Genomic DNA, 24548 nt, shown 5'->3' with positions numbered 1-24548 from the left:
AAAAAACCAGAAATAAAACAACAAGTGGTTTGGTTTTATTCGTTTGTACGGATGGCCCTTAATTTCCAGACTCCGACCGTTTCCCCCCTGGGGCCGGTCCCGTGTTTTACTGAAGTAATTTATAGCTGAGAAGTACAGTGACTTTTTTAATGCGTAGTTGCCTTTCATTCAACTTTTTTTTTTCTTTTTTTTCTTTTTTTTTTTTTTTTTTTCCTTTTTGTTTCGTTTGGGTTTGGTACGGTTTAACAGTATTTTGGCTTGGCAGGCGGGCAGCAGCTGGCTGCCCCAGGAAGCTGCGGCCAATGAATGTACCTATTTGTTCTTCGCTAAACTGTAACCGAGCACTACTATGTTGAAATAAAAAAATAAATCAATAAAAAAAAGGCCGGGGGGGGTGGGGGGGGGAGTGTTTCAGTGCTAGGGTTTTGCTCTCGGTGTGACCCAGCTCCAGCCGTGGGTCACCCTTGTCCTGGCCAAGGGTTTGGTGGTGGTGCTGGACAGCTGATGGCTCGGCTGAGATGTGTGTGGTGACCCAGTAAAGCTGCTTCTTCACGGGCTGAGCCTGACCCGGTATAGCTCGGTCCTGGCCAGCCAGCAGCTGCTGGGGACCACCACGCTGTGCTTCGCTCCAGTGTGACCAGTATCCCCACCAGTCCCTCTCCGGGCTTGAACCTGGTTGGGTGCAGAGCACCCAGAGGTGGCTTTTCTGAAGGGTCCTGGGGTTCCCCTTTGCAGCGGTGGTTTTTCTGGGGCTGGGGAGGACGGGGTGCTTTATCCTCTGATGTTTCTGGTGGCTGGCTGTGGCCCTGAGGGACGCAGGGCATCCCCTTCTCCCCATCTCCTGAGGCACAACGTGCTCCGACCGCCACCTGCTTCCACACACACAGCTCCCAGGGCAGGAGCTGCTGTACTTTGTCCCCCTCCTGGGGACCTGTGAGCCTTCCAGCCTCCTCTGTGGCTTTGGAGGAGCTGAAACCCCAGAGCTCCGTCCTTCCCTTCTTTCCTTCCAGGGCTTTATCTGCGTGGCCTTGAGCTCGCTGCCAACAGCAGCGGCTTCGCTGGAGCACAGGCTGCATCTTCCCTCCCAAGCGTGTTTCTGGGGGGGCTGGGGTTGAAAAGCAGCGTGGCTGGTGGTGGGGCTGTTGCACCCCCTGGTCCTGGGGGTGTCACCGCCGGGGGTGTCACCGCCGACCACACGTGAGTTTGTCCTTTGCCCCTGTTGCGAAGGCAAGATGGTGTAATCGGGACTGGCTCCGTCCCTGCGGCACCCGGCTGGCAGCGGGACGGGGTGTCCTCCCTCCCTGCCCGGGAAGGTCCCTCTGCTCTGTCACAGCAGCTCTCTGTCCCACTTCCCCGGCTGCTTGTCCTTGGAGCAGCAAAATTCAACCTGGCTGCAGCCACCGAGCAGCTCTGCGCCGCCCCCGAGGAGCTGCAGCCCCTCAGCGGGTCCCTCCTTTCCCTTTTTAGCCCTGGCTGGCTACCGGCACGGGGCGAGCGGCTCCCAAACGAGGACAAACCCGCGCTAACGGGGAGGGAGCAGCAGAAAAACCACCGGGTCCCAAGTCGCTTTCTGCAGGAGAGGCTGTAACTCGGGTCCTGGTTGCCCTTGCCCTACCTGAGGAAGAGGAGGGATGCTTCGCCTGGCTTAAGCAGCTTTGCAGGGCTCACAAAAAGCCCAATTTTCTGCCGCACGAGCAGAACAGAGAGAAACTGAAAGTAGCAGGGTTCCTCCAGCTCCCTGCTGCTGCTTCTTGGTTCATCTCTCCTTACCTCCAAGAAGGACACGATGGCTGAAGCCTACAACACGCAGGAGCAGAGACCACCAGGAACAGCCCATGGCCAGGAGAAAGTTCCACCAGGAGGAGGAAGGCACCTGGGTATGGCGGCACCACGCTCCTGCGATCCCTTGCAATCTTTTTTAGGCAGCAAAGGAACCGGTTTGGAATCATGGAAGCAAAGGAACCGGTTTGGAATCACGGAGCAGACAATGAATTTTCCCCAAATTTATTCAGCATCACGGTTCTGGCCCCACCTCCAGCTTCTGAAGGCAAAGAGATGGGTCTCATCCATCCAAATAGCACAGTAATAATTAAGTTATTCAGAATTATCTTCCAATATATAAAATAAACTTTACGTATAGTCCCCACCTTTATACACACACAAAAGTAGCTTTTTTTTTTTGTTTGTTTGTTTGTTTCCCCTTGTATAAAATATTTCTCATCAGCAGGTTACAGACAAGCAGCTGCCAAGAGGAGGTCCAGCAAGTGGTCTTCACCACGTAGTGGTTGGGAGTGTGATGGAACGATGGTGTTTGTCCGTGTTTAGAGAACCCGGAACAGCCGAGCGGGTGAAACTTTGAAGTCTCTCTTTCTCCAGCGGATTCACCGCAGGTTTCGTAAGATGTTCCTGAAGTTTTCCAGTTCTCTAACGCTGGTTGAAATCCTGCGGGCGAGGAGAGCGAAAGGGAAACGTTGGAGCGACTTATGTCTCGCATCTTATTTCAAACCCAAAGAGAAAGGGAACTGGGATCAAGTAAAGCTTCAAGGAGCTCTTGGGAAGAGAATAGTTTAGAGTTTCAGCTAAATGAGGTTCTGGTTACAACCAGGTCCTTCACTAATTTCACAGACTCTTTAAAAAGCAAACACTGGGAAAGGCAGTGGAAGAGGGTGTTGCAGAGAGCTCAGCAGCGAGCAGACAAACCCACTAACTACAGGTCAAGAAACAGACCATAATATTACCAGCCGTGCAGGTGGGTCACGGAGTCTCCTACGCAATAGAAGCTTGTTTCTTCTGAAGGGTTTTGGGTTTGGTTTTTTTTTTGAACGACCTACCTCATTTTTCTTGCTGAATGCATTTCACCCCTGGAGCCTCAGCATCAGTGAAGGTGGCAGATGGGACTCTGAGGAGAGACCTGCCCTTCCCAGCCAGGAGAAACCTCGGGTTTAAGGAGGTTCTGAATAACCCAAATCGCTTTTGAACAAGCAGCAAAAGATGGAGGTCTGTGTTAAAAGGCTCTTCTAATCCAGGTAGATAGACACCCCACCCTCCCCCGGCCCTGCAGTGCTGCCTCCAGCTCTGGGGCCACCAACAGCAGAAGGACATGGAGCTGTTGGAGCGGGGCCAGAGGAGGCCACGGAGATGCTGGGAGGGCTGGAGCCCCTCTGCTGTGAGGACAGGCTGAGAGAGTTGGGGGGGTTCAGCCTGGAGAAGAGAAGGCTCCGGGGAGACCTTAGAGCCCCTTCCAGTCCCTAAAGGGGCTCCAGGAGAGATGGGGAGGGACTCTGGATCAGGGAGGGGAGCCATAGGAGGAGGGGGAAGGGTTTGACACTGAAAGAGGGGAGATTGAGATGAGATCTGGGGAAGAAATTCTTTGCTGTGAGGGTGGTGAGACCCTGGCCCAGGTTGCCCAGAGAAGCTGTGGCTGCCCCATCCCTGGAGGGGTTCAAGGCCAGGTTGGAGGGGGATTTGAGCAACCTGGTCTGGTGGGAGGTGTCCCTGCCCAGGGCAGGGGGTGGAACTGGATGATCTTTAAGGTCCCTTCCAACCCAAACCATTCCATGATTCTATGACATGAGGCTGGAGTTTGATAAAGAGCTGCCCGGCCCTAGTGTTTCCCCACAGCAGAGGACTTCCAGGGTGGAGTTTTAACCGAGCAGCAGATGGGGAAGGGAAGAAAGCAAAAGGCTCTCTGCCAGCCCTCAGCTTCCTCTGAACACAGACGTTCAGAGGGTCTGTGAGTCTCCTCCACGCCGCTTCCAAAGGCCGCGTTGACAGGGCAATAGAAAGGCAGAAGGATGCCCAGCTCCTCTGGTGCAAGGGGAGCTCCACAGCATCCCTGGGGAAGAGTATTTTGGGGGTAATGATGCACATTAGGGTCTCCCCATCACTGGCCATCCACACGCAGAAGGTGCAGCGAGTAGGTTTGAGGAGGGACAGAGCAGGAGCTCTGAGCTTTAGCATCGGCAGCGACGTCGCCCGAAGAATCCTTTGAAAAAAACCCATTTGCCAGAAACTCCAGGTCTGTCAACACCACTGAGCTGTAACGTACAACCCGAGCGTCTCGCAATCTCCTCTCCCTCCCAAAGGCCTCGTTACCCTCTTTTACTGCCAAAACCTCCTCATCCAGCTCCCCAAAAGGGCCAGACCGATGGATTCCTGTTAAACGCAACCAGTGCGGAGCTGGAAATGAACCGGTGGAAGCGAGAAGCCTGAGGGAGAGCTCTAATGTGGGCACAGAGCAAGAAAAGCCACCCTTGTCTGGGGACAACGTGCTGCGAGGACAGAGTCACATGGTTTCTTAAAAACTACCAAATTCTTTGTATCAATACAAATTCCTTGAATCCTTTACAGAAATGTGGAGTATAAAGAAGGGCTTTTAAAATTGTTCCAACTCTTGCCCTCCGTATTAACGTCATCTGATGGTCGAGAGCTTCTTTATGAGAGAGCGCGTGGTCAGAGCGGGAGCTAACACCAGTATTCCCGAGGAGAACGGATTGTTTAAGCTTAAATGGGATGTAACGCGGCAGCTCGTGTTAAAGAAGAAAAATTAGAGGAAAAAGTTTCATACTAACCTTCCAAAAGCGTTAAATAAGGCAACAATTTCTTGTCTGGTCAGCTGGAACCCGTAGGAAGGGCCGCTTTCGGGTATCTTTTCTATCAGGTTTTCGGAAAAGAGGATCTTCAGCGCCGTACCCAGGCCCTGCGTCTGCGCGTGGCAAAGAAAGAGGATCGTTTAAGGGCGGGGAGACATCCGGGGCCCCGACTCACAAGATATTTTTTTTTTTTTAAATTCCCTCCATCATCTTAAGAGAGCAAGACTTGGGTTTCACTTAGCACAGCTCAGAGAAGGCAGCAGAACGGACGCTTTTATTTCTTCAGCGTTGCTGTGATGGCAGAAGCTTCCTGTCCAGGGACCTAGAAACCCCCCTCCGTGCCCCGGGGTCCCACCAGACGAGGTGCTTCCAGCCATCCCCCCCGCCCCGTCCCCGGCTGCCGACGGAGCTCACCTGCAGCTTCCCCCACAGGCGACACTTGAAGCAGCCAACGCAGTCCATTATCTTCGAGATATTCTTAAAGTGGAGCCTAAATTCCTCCTAAGGGGAAAAGACGTTCAAGTTGATCGTGGTTACCCGCTAATTAGAACTCCTTCCATGTATTAATCCAATAGTGTGTTAATCCCGGATTTCAGGCTAAATTCAGCGGGATCGAGTTAGGGAAATGCTTCCTGAAGTGGGGTCCTCGGGAGCGATTCCCCTTCTCTCCTTAAGGCACATCCTACCTGTGCCTTGTAGGATCCAAGTACCTTTGGATACTTGTAGGTACCCACAAGTATCCAAACCATTCAGAAAACAAAATTAATCGGAAATACCCAATCCAGTACCCTGAGTGTACTGGGATCCCTTTCAGATCCGGTATTATCCCGGACACACACCTAAAAATCCCCTTTCGGTAGCCCCAAAGGGAAAGGCTGCCCAATTAATTACCTTTAGTTTAGCAGCTTCTTTTTTATTCCCTGCAAAGAGGGAGTTTTCGTCAAAATGCAGCGGGAAAGACCTGAAACAGAACGAAAAAGAGAGTGTTTTACTTCTCCACAGCTTGTTTGGACGGCTCCACAGAAGCATCTGGTGATGATACTGAAACCGAGAGGTGTCAGACACTGGGCATCTCTGGATGTATTTTCAGTCGAGCTGCTCGTTTCTTAAACCCCTTGGAGGCTTTCGATTTTAGCTTGGAGACCTTTTCAGCAATTCCTCTACGGTTTCTGAGCAAGCGGAGTCTGTTTTCTAACAGACAAAAGCACCAAAGGGTGCTTTCGGGAGGGTGACAAGATAAATTCCAGTATCAATCGCTTTAGGAGACCACGCTTTTCCATCTGGTTCCGGTATCTTCCATTCGCAGAACCACAGAATGCTACGGGCTTGGAAGGGACATCTGGAGATCATCTAGTCCAACCTCCCCTGCCAAAGCAGGTCCATCCAGAGCAGGTCGCACAGGAACGCGTCCATGCAGGTTTTGAATGTCTCCGGAGACGGAGACAAGTCTCCTCTTACTCCAAACTCTGTCCAACAGCCCAAATCTCTCTTACCAACGTGCTTAGGGTTATTTTCTAGTCAAAAACACAAATCCAGGGCTGGTGTTCCACGGGTGAGTCAAACAGGGAGCCAATTTCAGGGCCGAGGCGTAGGCGGTTATTAAATCCAACTCGGCTAAATCAAAAAGGCAGCCTGGACTATTAAACCAGGGGCTTAATTACCCTGTTTTGCAGTTTGAATAGAGATACCAAACGTCCTCCCACCAATGCTAACCCTACTGCACAAACCACGCTATCCCCCTACAAGAAAGAACCCAAAAACCTGCCTTTCTAGGAGCTTTAAGCGAAAGGTTAAGCGGCCTCAAGAGGTGCCAGGGTGGAAAGAGCCATTTCTCCCCGAATGTAATTACTTGGCCAGACGGAGAATTTCCAGCAATAGGTTCTTCACTTCCACGTCCTGACTTCTATTCCCCGTGTAGAGCTGGAATCCTGGGCGGTCGAAGAAGGGCAGCACTTTGGAAAGGGCCCGCAGCTCGATCAGGTAGAGAAAATAGAGGTTCTTGAGTCTCCTGGGCCCTTCCCCTCTGGTGAGGACTTCGTCAAATCTCTGCTGGAACTCCGTAACGTTGGGGCCCCATTTCTTCTCTGACCACGTATCTGAGAGAGCAAAAAAGAAAAAGCCAAACCAATGGTGGGAGGTGGATGGGTTTAGTTCTGGTTCACCTCCTCCCGCTGTCGAAAGGTGACTCTGACCAGGGAGACCCAACCTTTACAAGAGTCACAGCCCTTTCACCAACCGCAAAGTGGTCAAGAGTCGAGAAAGAGATGCTTTTAACCAACCTCAAACCCCAACAGATGCAGAACTCCTGCAGAGCTCCGTCACTTGGTTTAAAACATGGGCTGCATCCCCAGCAGGGCGAGGGGTGAGGGATTCTGCCCCCCTGCTCCGCTCTGGGGAGACTCCCCCTGCAGTGCTGCCTCCAGCTCTGGGGCCACCAACAGCAGAAGGACATGGACCTGTTGGAGCGGGGCCAGAGGAGGCCACGGAGATGGTGGGAGGGCTGCAGCCCCTCTGCTGTGAGGACAGGCTGAGAGAGTTGGGGGGGTTCAGTCTGGAGAAGAGAAGGCTCCGGGGAGACCTTAGAGCCCCTTCCAGTCCCTCAAGGGGCTCCAAGAGAGATGGGGAGGGACTCATCTTCTGGAGCCTCTCACCAACAGAAGCCACCCCTTTCTACACAAGCCAAGCAAAGACACACACTTGGCTGGCTGTAATCAACCTTACTTTCCTAATCCTCTCTGCCGACTCCCAGCTCATCTCCTGCCTTTGATGTTTCCCTGTTTATCTCCCAACCCTAACGTAGCCTAACTCACGTCAAGGCGAGGCCTACGTGGGCCGCAGAGACTTAAATATAATTACTTGGTTAAATCGAAATTACTTTTCCAAATTGCAACAGCTCTCTCCAAATCTGTACTTAATTTTTGTAAGTTTTAGCAGAATACAGGTGGTAGGCTCAGTCCACAGGTACCGGGACTAAATCCTTCAGGAATCCCATTAGAACCTGCACCCCGTGCGGCAGGAGCGGCGTTTCACGGGCAAGACACACAAAAGGTGTTTTCACATCGATTTTTGACCCCGGGGTTGAAATATAGATTTTTTTTTTTTTTCTTTTTTCAGGTAGCTATTTATGGAGAAAGGAAAAACGGAAACGGATCAAGGGTCTTGGGAAAAGCCCAGCCAAGCATTTCACAGTCGAGGCGAGACGATCGCTGAACTGACCGTGGTGAAGACCGGCCACCGTAGGCCGTTAGAAACCCACTCCAAAATAACCTTGGAGTGTCCCGGTTTGAAGTAAAACCGAACCAATTTTCTGTTCTGTAACTTCACATCCCGGCCAGGCCTCCTCTCACTCTCTGAAATTAAGGGCATATTGTGGAAAAAACTGCTCGTTCTCCGAACGATCAGCCCAATGTTTGTGCTCCGTGCCAAGGGACGGTGAGCAGGGAGGCCCTTGCTTATCCTTATTGCCGTAACAACCAAGGGCAGCCAATTTCGTTATTTGCCCCCTTAGAGGGTCAGAAACGGAAAAAACGTAGAGGGGTCACATCAGTGGGGAGGAGGGGACAGGAGAGGTGACCCAAACCTGACCAACTGGGGTATTCCATCCCATCTGCCCCACGCTCAGTATAAAAGCTGAGGGATCAAAGGGTCAGCCCCTTCCTGCGATGGCCGACGTCCAGAGAGGACTCTGTCTGTTCATCTGCCTTTGATCCCGATCCGTGTGTTCCTGACTCCAGAGCTGGAACCCAGTTCCCATTCGTCGCCAAGTCCAGTCTGGGACTTCCCCAGTGCCTGCCGGTGACGTGACTGTCATCCTGGGAGCTTGATAGGGTTTTGTATATACTGTATCTATTTCATTATTTTCTTCTTTATTTTTATTTTAATATTAATTCTTCATTGAAGTAGTTTAGTTCATTCTAAACTTCTGAATCTCCTTATCGCTTTCTCCTCCTCTCTCCTCTTTTGAGTGGGGGGAGAGGGGGGGCAGAAGGGCCATCTGTCCGTCTGGTTTTGGTAAATTCGGCCAAAACCATGACACGGAGGAAGAACGAGGAGGCGTAACGTGCTGGAAGTCTTGGTACAGAGCACGGGACAGCCATTTTTAGACCCGGAGGCCATGTGGTCGCCGCATTCCCGATTCTGTCCCACAACCTGCGTGCCGAGGGAGGGGAGGGAAGAGCGCAGAAGTCGGCCTGAAGCCTGCTGGAATGGGGCAAGCGTTCAGCGGAGCCCCGGAAGTGCCAATTTAGGACCGAGGCAGGATACCTACGGCAGAAATTAGCATTTACCTTGTAAAAGGTACCTGGCGCTCAAATGGATGTTGATGCTTGCGTGGAGACCCGAAATGAGTCTGTAGAAAGCTCGTTTCTCTACACAGACACCTGAAAAGAAATGGGTACTTCAACATACGGAAAGCACACGTTGGATTTCCCCTCTCCCGGCTCTCGGGCAGAAATCTAATCCCACCCCAGCGTGACCATTAACTCCCACCCTCTCCCTGGCCATTCCGCCTTTGTCCCGGGAAGAGCAACCCGAGTTGAGAGCGAGGAATTACCTTTCAGCCACTTGTAAAACGTATGCCCTGGGGACAAAAAGGAGAACAAGCGCATCAGTTTGAGACGTCCCACAGCAGCAGGAGGCCTTTAACACACTGTGACGTGTTTTTGGCCACATCTTTCCGAGCACAAGATGATCCAGGAGTAAGACAAAGGGCAGTACCCTCCCCTCTGCGGCACGGGAGGGCAAAAGCCCTCCCGTGCCGCAGAGGGGAGGGTACTGCCCAAATCTGATGCCCTGAAACCACCCCAGAGGTGGCCAGGATGGGGAGACAGGTATTTTTATGAAAAATAAAATAAAATAGCGCAACCAAGCGCATACAACCACGCAAGCCAGTGCTTCACCCACCGCATGCTTGAATGTAATCTGGAGAACATAAATTTGGTGATAACTTGGAGACGAAGACGTGCCAAATAGACAGGCCCAGCGCTGCAGAGGGTGAAGAGCTCCAGGGCACGGCCCTTCCCAGATGTTTCCCCCCACCCCTGCAGAGCCCAAGGGATTTGGGCACCCAGCTCCTACCAGATGTCAGAGGCTTTTGGGGCTATGAGTCTTCTCAAAGCTCCAGCCGAAGAGCTGCTTTTTCAGCAATAACAAGCGCTGAGAAAACCAGGACGAGTCCCGTTCCTGAAGGTTTACAACACTTCAGTGACTACCTTCAAACAGGACTCGTATTCTTAAAAAAAAACCCCTGCTGGTGCTTTTTAAGACCTTCACGCAAGGATGGGCTGGTCTCGGGGACAGGGAGGTCAGAGAATTTCAGGACAACTTCGGATTTCACCTGGATTTTGCTAACCAGGTGCCTTATCTATAGCTACAGCTCGTGACAGCGTGATGAAGACGCCCCATTTGTTTCTGTTATCAGTAAAAACAAACAGAGTGTCACTCACCTCCCTCGTCTCCTGATGGAAAAAAAAAAAAAAAAGAGCCCGGATGGTGGAGGGAGAGAAAAGAGGAGACAAAAATTACACATGACCAAAATTAAACTCCAAAGCTCTGTTAATCTGCTCTGACAGGAGAATGAGCTTCTCCAGGGAGGTTTAGAAACTCCCTGAAGACAGAAAACACCATCTCTCACTGCAGCTGGGGACATACCAGATGAGAAATGCCCCTGAACAACCCGACCAACACAAGAAGGATCAATATTTGCAGAGGAAGTAAAACCACCACACATCAAACCAACAGGGAGAGAGACTGATGATGTTCTTGATGTCTGGGCAGGATGGGGCATCAAGAGACATGGGGTCTCTTAACAAGAAGCTCTTACGTTTCCAAATCCCTTCCCTACTTTCGTTTACACATTTAGCCTTAGCCTCTAGGGCAGGGTTTCTCTTACTGGGTGGTTTCCACAGAGGATCCCAGCCAGGTTCTCGTTTCAAGCCAACACAGATGGTTTTGGTGCTGCTGAGTATGGAAACCAGGGACCCAGGAAGAGCTCAGAGTTCAGTCCTGTTCCCAGCCCCACCAAAGCTTGCATTTCTGCCAGGAGTGGAGGATCAGCCTTTCTTTCTCCATGATGCATGCTAGAAAGCCACATTTCTGGGTGCCCTTGTGTCGGCCATAAAATTCTACCCTCGATCAAGAGCTACAACATATTTCTCATTCAGTAGGAGAAGCAGCTCAGAGCGCATTTACTGTTCCTGGAACTAGGATCATGCACTACTAAATCACGTAGTGAGATAAATGACTCACCTCTATCAGATGTCAAAGGTCTCTTTACATTGTGAGGCCTAAGAGGGGAAAAAAAATAAATCATTTAAATAAGATATATAAATAAACGACTGTCTCCTCGCTGCACAGAAACACAGCAGAGCAGAAGTAGTTACTTCCCTGCAGTCAAATGACTGTGTGCCCAGGACATCACCACACAGGAGCAAAGGTAGGAAGGATCACAGAATGATTTGGGTTGGAAGGGACCTTAAAGATCATCCAGTTCCAACCCCCTGCCCTGGGCAGGGACACCTCCCACCAGACCAGGTTGCTCCAAGCCTCGTCCAGCCTGTCCTTGAACCCCTCCAGGGATGGGGCAGCCACAGCTTCTCTGGGCAAAGGATGGGGAATAATCGAGCAGTTTAAGCACATGCAGCCTCTCCACAAAAATCAGCGCCTATGGGCTCGTGGAACCTGTCTCCCAAAGCACCTACTTGAAGCAGTTTTCTTCATAAATGCTGTTCCAGATCTTCCAGGCATCTGGTCCTTTGTAGCCGGTATAACGTTCAGGATTCAGGAGTAAATCCACGTACTCCGCATCAGGAGAATAGATATCTGCGAAGCAAAGTGTTTGTCACTGACCAGCACTCCCGAAGGAAAATGCCACCTTCCAAGCCTGATCCAGCCATCCCTTTGCATCCCGGACACTCTTTGCCAGCAGAGAGACCGGCTCATCCCCCTCCAGAGGGGCAGGAGCACAGCATTTGCTGCTCATCAACCCGTTGCAACAGGGAAAAGCTCTCTGAAATATTTACATCATCATATTTTCAAAATACTCAGAGCCAGAGGGAGGTGGAAAAGAGAAGAAATGCTATGTGTGCTCCTGGCTTGCTGAAATATTACACGTTGGCCCCAAAGGTCCGCAGAGGCGCTTAAAATCCCGGGACAAGGCTTGTCAGATCTAACGGGTCCCCCGTACCATCGGCTTCGCAGAAGCTGTCTGAAGAGTCATCGTGCCGTGTCCACTGCAGCACCGCCTGCTGGGTTTCCTTGCTGCGAAGAAAGCAGAAAAAGACTATCAGAAAGAGCACTGATCCCAGGTTTCCTTCAAGAAAAGTAAGGATTATGGAAAAAAGAAGCCAAACCTCAAAGAGCCATCGACAGCTCCAAGTCTCTTGGCTTCTTCGCATTCTTCAGCGAGGCTATTGGCTTCTTCCGAATACTGGGTTGAAAAGCAAAGGGGCGGGGAGAGAGGAGGATTAAAAAAAAAAAAAAAAAAAAGCAGATTTTCTGCTGTTACAATTCCGCCTTTAAAGCGCTAGCCAGTCGAAGCATTAGAAAGACTTTCATGATTCATTCCCCCCCTGTATTTCCGCAGGATTGCTGCAGTTATTCAGAGGCTTGTGCAATGGTGCTGATCGTTGCCGGGACTCACGGCAGCCTTTGGCATTTAGCTCTTGGAGAAGTCTCCTCAACTGCCCTACGTCAGCGGAGGAGAACACCTGAGTTGAGGACAGCCACCTCAAGGGCTCTAGAGCAAACCAAACCCTTGGAAGAGGGTAAGAATTCAGCCACCGAGCGCACCCCAATAAATGCTGCCCATCTGGTTAAAGCAGCTTTTATCAGCTGCGGTGACACAAAGCTGGTCCTATAAAGCGGCATCATTTTGCACACAGGGACACACCTACCTTGTAACTTCCAGATCGGATTCCATCAGGGACTTCATCCTGAAAGACAAAGTGTGCTACACGTGAGGCTGATGAGGCCCTTCAGCCTAATCACTGAGAAAGACAAGGAAGGCTACCATGGTTTCGAGGAGTCAGGAAGGAAGCAAAGCGCTCGGCATCGCTTACAACACATCCAATTTCTGGCTCCTCCACAGACCGGGGTTAAGCAACATTCTTGGTGTTTTATTTTGATTTTTTCACAAGACTTTCCTTCTCAAAAGGTCAGCAGCCTTCGGCACGGGCTACATCAGGTTATGTTTTGCTTACCCAAGCGTGAAGGTTGGGGAAGCTGATATAAACCTTGGAGGAGCCGGAACTGCCTCTGCTCGGCCAACGTCTGGCATCTGTCCCAACCCAAACCGTTCCATGATTCTATCATCCTGTCTCCCAGCAGGAGCCCAGGCACCTCTTTTCAGATATTTCACCTCCCAGCCCTTGATATACATCATCCAAAACCTTCCCTTTTGTCACTCCATCACGTTAACGTCAACCTGACCAGCCCCACGCAACCCCAGCAGGACCCACGAGACGATCAGGCCCTAAGTTCTCCTCAACTTCCATGTCCTCCATCAGTAGGAAGGCAATAAAACCACTTCCACGCTGCAGGAGAAAACACCACCACGGCGAGCAGCGCAGGAGGAGAAAAGTTAAACAACGAATAAGAGTTATTTTTGTTGCTTTCAGAATGAAACGGACCCAAATCAAAATAATTAAAGCCAGCAGTCACACAGTCAGTACTTAAAATAAGAACAACTTCTAGCTGCTACTAATGTAATTGTCACGTTGGTCGTGCTCATGACCAAACCCATCCTTTTTAAGGAAAAAAAAGAAGTATTTAAACAAAATTTAGTGTTATTTTGAGGAAAAAAGAAAAAATTGAGTCCACAATAGGGGCTTTTTGAAGATGACAGAAGCAAAGGACACTTTTTTGAGGGGTAGGGCAGCTGCTGAGAAGCAGCAGCACCACACACACTGACCACAAAGCCAGGCTGGGTGGCATTGTCACCACCCCTGTCAGCCCAGCCATCGAGTCCCGATTCACTTACTTTCTCTTCCCTTTCTTTTCAGCCAGACACCTGCGGTCAAGAGGTTTTCTTTTAGCTCAAAGAACAAACTCCTTTTTTTCCAGGATATGGGGAAAAGAGGGTTTGCTTTTGTTCTGAGAAACAGAGGACTCGGAAAGAGCCATTTCACAGAGAGAGAAAGGACCCGGTCAAATTTGTCAGCCCAAACCGCGTATCACAGCGTAGCTCGTGGGCCAACGGGGTGAATATTCTGGCAATTAACACAAGAGGCACTTCTCGTAACAGCAGCAGATTTACTCCAAAACCCATCTCACTGATACCAAAAATAAAAGAGGGACGAGGCCAAGGTTTTGGCTGTTCAGGGAGGGTCAGCTATTAAAAGCCCAGCCTTTCTTTAGCCCAAAATGCTAAATCCTGAAAGGTTCTCTCAGTATTACTGCACTTAAGAAAGCTCCAAAGCCACAGTTTTGCTCTAGCTACAATAACGAGAAGAGTAAATCATTTCCCTGCTTCTTCCCCTTGGTCTGCAAAAGCCCAATATAGAAAAGGGGTAGAAAAAGGGATTTGGTACTTACAGATGGGCAGGGCTTTACGGCACAGTCTCTTATCCCACAGTGACTGTTGTCATTCCAAAAAGGACAAGGTTTCTTTAGGTTGACCTACAAAGAACATATTATCCTGTTACACATTTCCTCCGTGCAACCAAGCCAACCTTGGTATACCATCACACACATACATCTTCAGCCTCTCAGTGCAGGACTTCGGATACCAAAAGTTTGAGCAAGGTTCTTCTCATGGTTTTTCACTCACGGCCACCTGCATTCATGCTTCATTCTTGGTTCAACAAGGCCAAGTGTCAGGTCCTGCACTTGGGTCACACCAACCCCATGCAGAGCTACAGGCTTGGGGCAGAGTGGCTGGAGCTGCCCCGAACAAAAGGACCTGCGGGTGTTGGTTGACTGTCGGCTGAACATGAGCCAGCAGTGTGCCCAGGTGGCCAAGAAGGCCAACGGTATCTTGGCCTGTGTCAGGAACAGCGTGGGGAGTAGGACTCAGGAGGTGACTGTCCCCCTGTACTGGGCACTGGTGAGGCCCCACCTCGAGGGCTGTATCCAGTTTTGGGCCCCTCACCACTAAGAAGACATTGAGGTTCCGGAAGCGGGTCCAGAGAAGGGCAACGGAGCTGGTGAGGGGTCTGGAGCACAAGTCTCATGAGGAGCGGCTGAGGGAGCTGGGGGTGTTCAGCCTGGAGAAAAGGAGGCTGAGGGGAGACCTTCTCGCTCTCTACAACTCCCTGAAAGGAGGGTGTAGCCGGGGGGGGTCGGTCTCTTCTCCCAAGGAACAGGTGATAGGACAAGAGGAAACGGCCTCAAGTTGCATCAGGGGAGGTTTAGGATGGATATTAGGAAAAATGTTTACACGGAAAAGGTTATCAAGCCTTGGAATGGGCTGCCCAGGGAAGTGGTTGAGGCACCATCCCTGGAGGTATTTAAAAGACGGGTTGACACAGTGCTTAGAGACATGGTTTAGTGATGGTTTTTATCAGAGTTAAGTTGATGGTTGGACGAGATGATCTTAAAGGTCCCTTCCAACCCAGACAATTCTATGATTCTGACCAATCTTAATATTTCTGTTACAAATCCCCACACTGGAAGGGGAGAGGACATTAACAAACCCCATTTTCTGTTCCCTGAGTTGGTATCAAGTATTGTTCTTCTAAAACAATTAACATTTAACAAGATTTTGTGGGTTTGGTAGAGACACCCATCAGTGTCTGAGAGGCATTTGGACTATGCCCTTAAAAAATTTGCTTCAGCTTCTGGTCAGCCCAGAAGTGGTCAGGCAGTTGGACTAGATGATCGCTGTAGGTTCCTTCCAACTGAAATATCCCATTTCTCTCTCTTTAAAAACATGCAATTTATTTTAGAAGCACGTTGTTGTATCACATTAAGATTCTCCTGACAATAGAAGAGTCACGCTTACTGACTGTTTTGCTAAAAATCAGTATTAAAATGGGGATACTTGATTTTAAAAAGATCAGAAATAACCTCAAGGAAGATTTATATTTATTTTTTTTTAAATAAGAAGCAGCAGCACACAAAATTCATGCAATAATCTAATTCTTGCATGAGACAGTTACCTTGTAGTATCTAAAATAGTCGTTTTCCAGAAGTTCATTCAGCCTAGGAAAAAGCTTGTAGTTGTTGAAGGCGTCAATGGTTTCTACATCGCAGGTGCAGTCATCTAAATGACCAGTGACCTGTTGGATAAAAAAAAATTTAAAAAAATTTAAAAAAATGAATATAAACAACTTAGCCACTACTTTTTAACAGTGATCATAAAAAAATTCCCAGTTTTCTTTCCTCGTCCACACATCAGACAGGGTTGTAGAGACCACAGATGTTTCTGCTGGGGACAAATCCAGCGAGACAGGGGATGTCGGTGGCAGTTAAGAGCTGTGACCCCCACATAGAGTCAGCTCCAGCTCCCATTTGGGACCAGCCACCTCGGTCTGTAGATGACACAGGGGGTGAGAGCCGGCTCCCTCAGAAGGGACCGGCCAGGCAGCGATAAGGCCACCCGAAAATGACGGCGCTTGAAGAAAGTCCTTGTTGTCAACGGGCTTTGTTTGATTTAATCAGAACCACGGCAACTGCACCACTCTCTCTCTCTCTCCTGGCCTGGGAAGAGCCGTTTGGCAAGAAAAGCATTTGTTCTAAATGCGATGTGGAAAGGCAACGCTTCTTGCATCACCCCGAACGACTCAACAAAGCTGTGTGCAAGCCCCGAAGGAAAAAAAAAAAAAATAAACGCAGCACAAATGCAGCTGTGGCTTTCTGACACGTAGATTTACCGTCTGGATGACAAAGTTGCCCAACGCAGAAGTTTTGCTTCCCCCACACCCCCTGACGAGCACTCGGGGAAATCACCCCGGCCAAAAAAAAAAAAATAAAATAAAAATATCAAGCATCACGACTCATTCACTCTTAACAGGACGCCGGGGATTTTTCCTGGATGTTGACGTAGCAACAGAACACGTGGCAGGATGCCATTCCCCAGGATCAGATACATTCAGAGGTTTAAGACCAAAGCAGTTGTTTTATGTGAGTATTGTTGATTTATGAGGCATAAGAACGGGACGTTTGCCACAGTTTGCGATAAGAAACCCTCCTGCCACTTCTGTCCCAGAAAGCCTACAAGATCCTGGGAGCAGAGAGCACAGAGATGACGTGCCCTACATTGCACTGTTTTGGGAGGGATGCCCAATCTCTGCCTTCTCTCCTGCTCCGCTCTGGGGAGCCCCCCCTGCAGTGCTGCCTCCAGCTCTGGGGCCACCAACAGCAGAAGGACATGGACCTGTTGGAGCGGGGCCAGAGGAGGCCACGGAGATGGTGGGAGGGCTGGAGCCCCTCTGCTGAGAGGACAGGCTGAGAGAGTTGGGGGGGTTCAGCCTGGAGAAGAGAAGGCTCCGGGGAGACCTTAGAGCCCCTTCCAGTCCCTAAAGGGGCTCCAGGAGAGATGGGGAGGGACTCTTGATCATGAAGGGGAGCCATAGGACGAGGGGGAGCAGTTTTAAACTGAAAGAGGGGAGATTGAGATAAAATCTCAGGAAGAAATTCTTGACTGTGAGGGTGGTGAGACACAGGTTGCCCAGAGAAGCTGTGGCTGCCCCATCCCTGGAGATGGTCAAGGCCAGGTTAGATGGGGCTTTGAGCATCCTGGTCTGGTGGGAGGTGTCCCTGCCCAGGGCAGGAACTGGATGGTCTTTAAGGTCCCTTCCAACCCAAACCATTCTATGAAGAAAGCAAGGAGACGAGTAGAACAATCCTGGAACCATCAGGATGGGCAGCTCCTGTGAGGTGTGACAGGGTGCACTGCCTGGCGGTGGCATAAAAGCTCCCCAGGGGAGTCCAGGAAGAAACAGGAATATGGGGGATGCACAAGACCGAAGGCGGCGCTGGACTGTATTTAAGTGGCTCCCCCTTATTATATTATATTATTATACACAGGGAGAAAAGAAATAGCCACGTGAGAAACACGAGCCACCTGCCTTGACGCATTTCCGGAGAGCTCTCAGATAATTCAGCCAGAGCTACACATTGACTTCAATGAACTCATAATTAATTACTACTGGAGAAACGAAGCTTCCTGCCCTCCTTCCGAGAAGGAACGCAGAAATGGGAGCACTTGCTCTCAGAGGGAAGGGGGGGAAGGAAAATAGCCCGGATTAAGCGTGGAGCACCTTAGCTTCTTCCTGGAACCATGGAGAGAGGGGGAAGGAATCCAGCCTCTAGATCCAGACTGCTCCGTACCAGGAATCAGTAATTCCGGAAACAGCTTTTCTTTTATCCAAAAGGGTTTGATATTTTGGACTGGGCCACACTGATCTCAGGAGGAACGAAGGGAAATCTATTAGAGCACGTCCGAATGCCCCGCTCCACACGAGCAAGTAGGGTTTTTTTTTTTGCTAAGACACTTCATTTGGAGGCTCATTTCTGTTTCTCATGGTCACATTGAAGCCCACGGCCTCATCCTCACTCACATACCATATCCTGTCGTGCATTTTTGCATGGTAACGAAGATTAACAGCACAGCAATTAAGCTTTCCACTAACCTGAATCACCCCTGTAAAAAAAAAAAAAAAAACACCACACAAAACACAGCCACAATTTGCTAATCCAGTTGCCCAATTTAAAGCCGTTTCAAAATTTAAAAAACAACAAACCAACCACAATAAAAAAAAAAAAAACCACAAAATCAACCAACCACATCTTATTTCCTGGAAACTTGGGATCCTTTGAGGCAGCAGCTTCTAGATCGGGTGGAAGACTGCCCGACAAAATGATTTGTAGATGACCTTCAGCTGCTCTCTGTATCCACACCGGACAAACACGTTACCCCAAGGGAATGGCACCCCTGGAAGGGGTAACATGGAGCACCTCAACCCAAAGAACATCACCATTTCCACCAGGCCCATCTTTGCTACCTCTAGTGACCAATCCAAGCCAGAACCAACCTGGCAAAACTATTATCATCCCGAAAATAATCCAGGGTGAAGGCACTGCAGACGCTCCCATGATATTGAGGAGTAGGTAAAGGTCATGCTTGGGAGATCTCCAAATATCTGCTGCTCGGTGGGAAGATCAGCCCCAACGCCACCAAGAACATGCCTGCACATGGGGGTAGCACAGGCAAAGGGGAAGGCTTGAGCTCTGCTCAAATCAGAGGGAAAAAATTCTTCCTCCAAGGATTTCAGTCAGACTCTGCAGAAATGGGCAATTTCCCTAGTGGGACACGGTCAAGGAGGTATCGCTGGCCGGCTGACCTTCCTGCTCTGCCTCCTAAGCCACCAGGCTGCTGAGAAAGCTCAGCCAGGCCTGGTGGCACCACCTGGATGTGCCCAACCCACCAAAGTCCACAGAAGACAGCATCAAGAGCCAGGTCTCTTCAGAGATCAAGACAAAAGCCCCAGTGATGCTACCACCAAAGTGATGACCCGCTTTGAGACATGGGGGGAAGTACCAGACCACTTGGGCAGGGCATGTTCTTCACCCCAGAAGTTCCCTCTTGCTCCGTGACCACCTGCCACCCCACAACCTGCTTCTTTCAGCCCCATAAGCAGCCAGAGACCTGCTTGTTTTGGGTTTTAATTCCTGCTGTCAGAGCAGCTGAGCTACAGCATGTGCAAACCATGTCCTACAACAGGCGGTGCCTTCAAATATTTTAGGGAGGCGGGGAGAAAGTGTTTTATCGACATCTCCAGCCAGTAATAATTAGAGCGGTTGTTTAAGATGAAGCACAAGCTGATCTGCTCCCAAACGTGTGCCCTGTGCCTGTTGGCATCTGCGAAGCAGGGATCTGAGAGACACCACCCCACCTGGCAAAGGTGTGGGAGCCTGGCAGGAGACTGACGGGCAGGGCTTGGGTTTGCCCGGTCAGAAGAGCTTCATCAGAGCCGCTGGGACAGACGTGACACAAGTGGCTGCTGAGTAAGCACCAAGGAAGGCGTTCGGCCCCACCACAGCCACTCTTGATCCCTCAACAAAGATGTACCCACCTCGTGTGCGTAACGCAGGTGGGAACACCACCACACGTGGACTCGGCGTAATCCTTGGGTTTGGCCTTCGCTTGGTCTTCCTCTGCCTCCACCCCAGGCTCTGTCGGGCTGTCTCTCCCCACCTCTTTCTCCTTCCACCAGGGTCACAGAAGTGTCCCCATGGCAGTGGATTTAGGGCTTTCTTCCCTTGCTCTGGGCTCCATCCCAGACCCCTACACCATCTACTGCGCAGCCAGGCAGGAAAGAAGGGAAACTCTTCACCTCCCACTTGCAGGTGCAACAGGGCACAGGGAAGGGAACATTACAGGGGATAAGAAGGTGGCTTTTAGCCTGTACCAACTTCACCAGCAGCTGCCACACCAGTGCCAGGCTGATGGAAAGCTGATGCTTTCTCTGCTGCCCCAGCAGAAGGTTCCTTACAGTCGCCCTGCACAACTGATTTGTGACCCTGCCTGTGGCACTCGGTCCAGCCAGGTCCCCCTTTTACCCTTGCCAGACTTGGAGCAAGCAATTTCCAGCCAGGCAAGGAAAGTCATGGCCAGCATGGAATCATGGAATGGTTTGGGTTGGAAGGGACCTTAAAGATCATCCAGTTCCTGCCCTGGGCAGGGACACCTCCCACCAGACCAGGTTGCTCAAAGCCCCCTCCAGCCTGGCCTTGAACCCCTCCAGGGATGGAGCAGCCACAGCTTCTCTGGGCAACCTGGGCCAGGGTCTCACCACCCTCACAGCAAAGAATTTCTTCCCCAGATCTCATCTCAATCTCCCCTCTTTCAGTGTCAAACCCTTCCCCCTCCTCCTATGGCTCCCCTCCCTGATCAAGAGTCCCTCCCCATCTCTCCTGGAGCCCCTTTAGGGACTGGAAGGGGCTCTAAGGTCTCCCCAGAGCCTTCTCTTCTCCAGGCTGAACCCCCCCAACTCTCTCAGCCTTTTCTCATCAGAGAGATGCTCCAAGCCCTTGGATCATCTGCCCTGGAAGCAGCATATGCTGGCCCAGGTGCTCTCCCCCCTATCATTTGCCCAGAAAACAAGGACTGGAGCTTCTGGAACTCACATAGAAGCAAACATCACGTGGGAGCCTCAGGATGGGGTTAAACCACAGAGGCTGAAGTGCTGTCAGATGGCACCTCCAAGCATCTGCTAGCAAAGAAAGCTCTCCAGATGTTCTGCACTTGGAGGCTACCTCTCGAGCCACCCCACGGAGATGGGGAACTGTGCTACGTACAAATTCCTGCCCTGAAGGCTGTTGGGTGAACACCAGTTCAACAGGAAGACAAGAGTGGATCGAAAGTCTGTATGGGTAACAAGGAGCTCGCTCCCAGTGTCCGGGCTCACCTCTAATGACAGTGTCTTGACCACAGAAATGCCCCTGAAGGCAACCAGCCCTGTGCCAGGCCAGAAACCCAGTCAAGATCCCAGCCTGCCAAACACCTGCAGCACCTCAGCTCCGTGCAGCTGCATCACTGTGTAAACAGCGAATGAGCAATAATTAGCAGGAATACGGAGAATTGATTTAGGGCTGACTAAAGCATTGCTGCAAACAGGAATATCTGGGTGGAGGGGGGGGGGGGGGGACGAGCTGCCCGTAAAGTTCCAGGGAACTCCGATAGTGAAATGTCATTCAGCGCTAACGAGATAGATCGGAAACCAAACGGCATGTGAAAAATCAAGCGCTTTTAGTAACAGAGGGATGTTTCCACTAAGAGTTTCAAGACCGGTTCGTAATTTCTCTAAATAAACGAAGAGCTAAGATAACAGTCATAAAAAGCAGGTGAGGCGTTGCTCTTAGCAGAGCAGACAGACGGGAGCGCAACACCCATCCCAGAATTACGGCCCCGTTTAAGTCAGCGTTTGAAATGTTGCTACGGCAGCCGCCCTCGAAAGCTGCCCTCGTCAACTGTCCTGACGGGCAAGTCAAAGCTCCTCCACTCACCTACGTCAAGGTTTCTTCATCTGACAAGCCCAGGAGACAGCCCAAGAGATGGTTCACAGGAGGAAACAAGAAGCTCTACCCAGGCCTTCAGGTATATTAACAAAGAAAGGTAAAAGATATCATTAAAGGCTTGCCCTGTCTTTTATTTGGTGGTAAATGAAGAGCACCAGACCAGTTCCGCACAAGATGATCAGCAGATTAATTTTTACAAAAAGCTGAGGCAGCCCTCAGGGGTGTTTTTAAGAGGTGAGGTGGTTTGTAAGGCTGGGAAACGCTGCCCTACATAACACGCTTTCCCAAAGGCAGTAAAGTCTGGAAAAACCCTGAGCACTTGCGCTGAAAACTAAACTGAAGCGCACGCTACTCCATAAACAAGAAACGCGTTGCCACAAACCAGCAGCGTACGAAGTACAGCACCGGTTCCTCCAACCCAAGGAAAAAAGCCTGCAAGACATTCCTGTGCCAGTTCTTTCACTGGTTGGAGCCTCTTATTCCATACCGCCCTCCTGACTCAGAGCTCGATCCTTAGGAAACAAACTTCACTGCTAAGCAGGAAGTGTAGAAGCATAAACCCTATAGAGATATAGAATTAAAACACGTGCTTTTCAGTTCTTTATCAGCATAGCTTATATTTACCATTTCCACCCAAAACTGAAGTGTCAGGAGCCACCCAGATGGCAAAGCCAAACCCAAGGGCACAATTGCATTTGTTTTCTTTCTCCACTCTCAGTTTCCGACTCGCATTTAAGCACTAGAATTTTAATACAGCAAGAGAAGGCTTTACAATAGCTTCCCTTTTTCAAAAGGCAACAGATAGAAAGCACCAAATACACTTCACCATCTTCACTCCTTGATCTTGCAAATGTCCTCTTGCAAAGAGTTCAAGGCCAGGTTGGACGGGGCTTTGAGCAACCTGGTCTGGTGGGAGGTGTCCCTGCCCAGGGCAGGGAGTTGGAACTGGATGGTCTTTAAGGTCCCTTCCAACCCAAACCATTCCATGATTCTAAAGGTAAGTCAGAAGGAATCTGCATAGCAACCGTTCCCCCAAATCCAGCTGCTTGGTCCCATCTCTTGGTTGGCTATACCCGGTTCTCTCATTGCCGTACATCAACAGACAGTAACAGGCGCATCAACAAGGGGAATTAACCCTGGAAGAGGTTTTAACAAGCAGGGCAGGCTGGTTACCCCGTGTATGGCAGAGTATCAGGTGCCTGCTGCAGCCACACTGCCTCCTGGACAGCAGGGCTGGGAGGAAGAGCAAGGCTGACCTGCAGGAAAGGGGATGAGGCAGCTGCCAGACATTACAGCAACACACATCCCCAAAACATCCGACGAGAGGCACCTGGGTGGGTAGGGAAGAACCGCTCCCCCAGCTGAAACACCCACCATCTCTGCTGGGGACAGGGAGAGAACACAGATAAGAAGACACAGAAGAGGCCATGGGGCTGCTCAGTGGGCAGAATCACAGAATGGTTTGGGTCGGAAGGGACCTTAAAGATCATTTTGTTCCAACGCCCCTGCACTGGGCAGGGACACCTCCCACCACATTAGGTTGCCCAAAACCCCATCCAACCCAGCCTTGGACCACAGAATCATGTAGGTTGGAAGAAACCCTTAGGTTGGAAGAAACCCATGTAGGTTGGAAGAAACCCATTGAGTCCAACCATCAACCCAACACTGACAAAACCATCGCTAAACCACATCCCTCAGTACCACGTCTGCTTGGCTTTTAAACACCGCCAGGGATGAAGCCTCCACCACTTCCTTGGGCAGCCTGTCCCAACGCTTGATAACCCTTTCAGTGAAGAAATTTTTCCTAATATCCATCCTAAACCTCCCCTGGCACAACTTGAGGCTGTATCCTCTTGTCCCATTGCCTGTTCCTTGGGAGAAGAGACCACCACCCCCCTCTCTACACCCTCCTTTCAGGGAGTTGTAGAGAGCGAGAAGGTCTGTCTCCTGGTCTCAAAACCAGGTTGGAGGGGGCTTTGAGCAACCTGGTGTGGTGGGAGATGTCCCTGCCCAGGGCAGGGGGTCAGAACGAGATGGTCCTTAAGGTCCCTTCTAACTTAAACCATTCTATGATTCCCCTCAGCCTCCTTCTCTCCAGGCCAAACCACCCCAACTCCCTCAGCCCTTTTCCCCCAGACACCCCCGATGCCCGGAGAGGCACCGAGACACCGGGACACCCGCGTCCCGCCCCGTCCTGTCCCGTCCCGTCCCCCGGGCGAGCCCACCTGGCAGAAGCACCGTCTCTCCGCCGCGCCGGGCTGCCCGCGGGCCACCAGCAGGAGCGTGGCGAATCCCAGCACCAGCAGTAGTAGCAGCAGCAGCAGTCCGCTGCTCGCCGCCATCTCTCCGCACCAGTCCCGCCACGGCCTCCGCCTCCGCCGCCGCCGGCGGAAAAAAAGCGGGGCCGCCCCGGGGCCGCCCCCGGAACGCCCCCCCCCCCCCCCCCACGGGGCGCGGCCGCCACCGGCGACGGGCCGCCCCGCACGCAGCCCGGAACGGAACGGAACGGCCCGGGGCGGACCTTAACCCCTGAGGTGCTACCGGTCACCGCCGGGGAACTTCCCGGATGGGTGATGGGAACTCATTAAATCGGCTGTGAATAATCCAGGGGCTCCTCTGGGCACCCCCAGAGCTCCCGAAGGGCTGTCGTAGTCATGGAATCACGGAATGGTTCGGGTTGGAAGGGACCTTAAAGACCACCCAGTGCCACCCCCCTGCCCTGGGCAGGGACACCTCCCACCAGACCAGGTGGCTCCAAGCCCCCTCCAGCCTGGCCTTGAACCCCTCCAGGGATGGGGCAGCCACAGCTTCTCTGGGCAACCTGGGCCAGGCTCTCACCACCCTCACAGCAAAGAAGTTCTTCCCCAGATCTCATCTCAATCTCCCCTCTTTCAGTGTCAAACCCTTCCCCCTCATCCTATGGCTCCCCTCCCTGATCCAGAGTCCCTCCCCAGCTTTCCTGGAGCCCCTTTAGGGACTGGAAGGGGCTCTAAGGTC

General features: G+C 51.2%; 1 protein-coding gene across 1 annotated transcript; it reads right to left on the bottom strand.

The window, feature by feature from the left end:
- Nucleotides 1–1989: 1989 nt before the first annotated feature.
- On the bottom strand, nt 1990–23893 carry ERO1A (endoplasmic reticulum oxidoreductase 1 alpha). Its single transcript, XM_074150052.1, has 16 exons — nt 23777–23893; nt 15689–15808; nt 14124–14207; nt 12485–12523; nt 11942–12018; nt 11776–11849; nt 11291–11411; nt 10839–10876; nt 10037–10048; nt 9145–9171; nt 8879–8971; nt 6442–6688; nt 5484–5553; nt 5007–5093; nt 4572–4705; nt 1990–2442 (listed from the first exon to the last, which is right to left on the bottom strand). The coding sequence occupies exons 1-16, from the start codon at nt 23891–23893 to the stop codon at nt 2382–2384; spliced, it is 1401 nt and encodes a 466-aa protein (XP_074006153.1). The 3' UTR covers nt 1990–2381.
- Between the last annotated feature and the right edge of the window lie 655 nt (nt 23894–24548).

The sequence above is a fragment of the Numenius arquata genome, chromosome 6 (assembly GCF_964106895.1).
Source record: "Numenius arquata chromosome 6, bNumArq3.hap1.1, whole genome shotgun sequence".
In the NCBI taxonomy this organism is placed as follows: domain Eukaryota; kingdom Metazoa; phylum Chordata; class Aves; order Charadriiformes; family Scolopacidae; genus Numenius; species Numenius arquata.
This window is presented reverse-complemented; position numbering and strand designations above follow the sequence as displayed.

What these genes read in the sequence shown, in the direction of transcription:
- ERO1A (XM_074150052.1), bottom strand. Translation starts at nt 23,893, where the DNA reads ATGGCGGCGAGCAGCGGACTGCTGCTGCTGCTACTACTGCTGGTGCTG. An exon ending in GAAATTCTCCGTCTGGCCAA is followed by an intron (nt 5,554 to 6,441) that starts GTAATTACATTC and finishes GTTCTGTTTCAG; the next exon opens with GTCTTTCCCGCTGCATTTTG. An exon ending in AAGAAGCTGCTAAACTAAAG is followed by an intron (nt 5,094 to 5,483) that starts GTAATTAATTGG and finishes TTTTCCCCTTAG; the next exon opens with GAGGAATTTAGGCTCCACTT.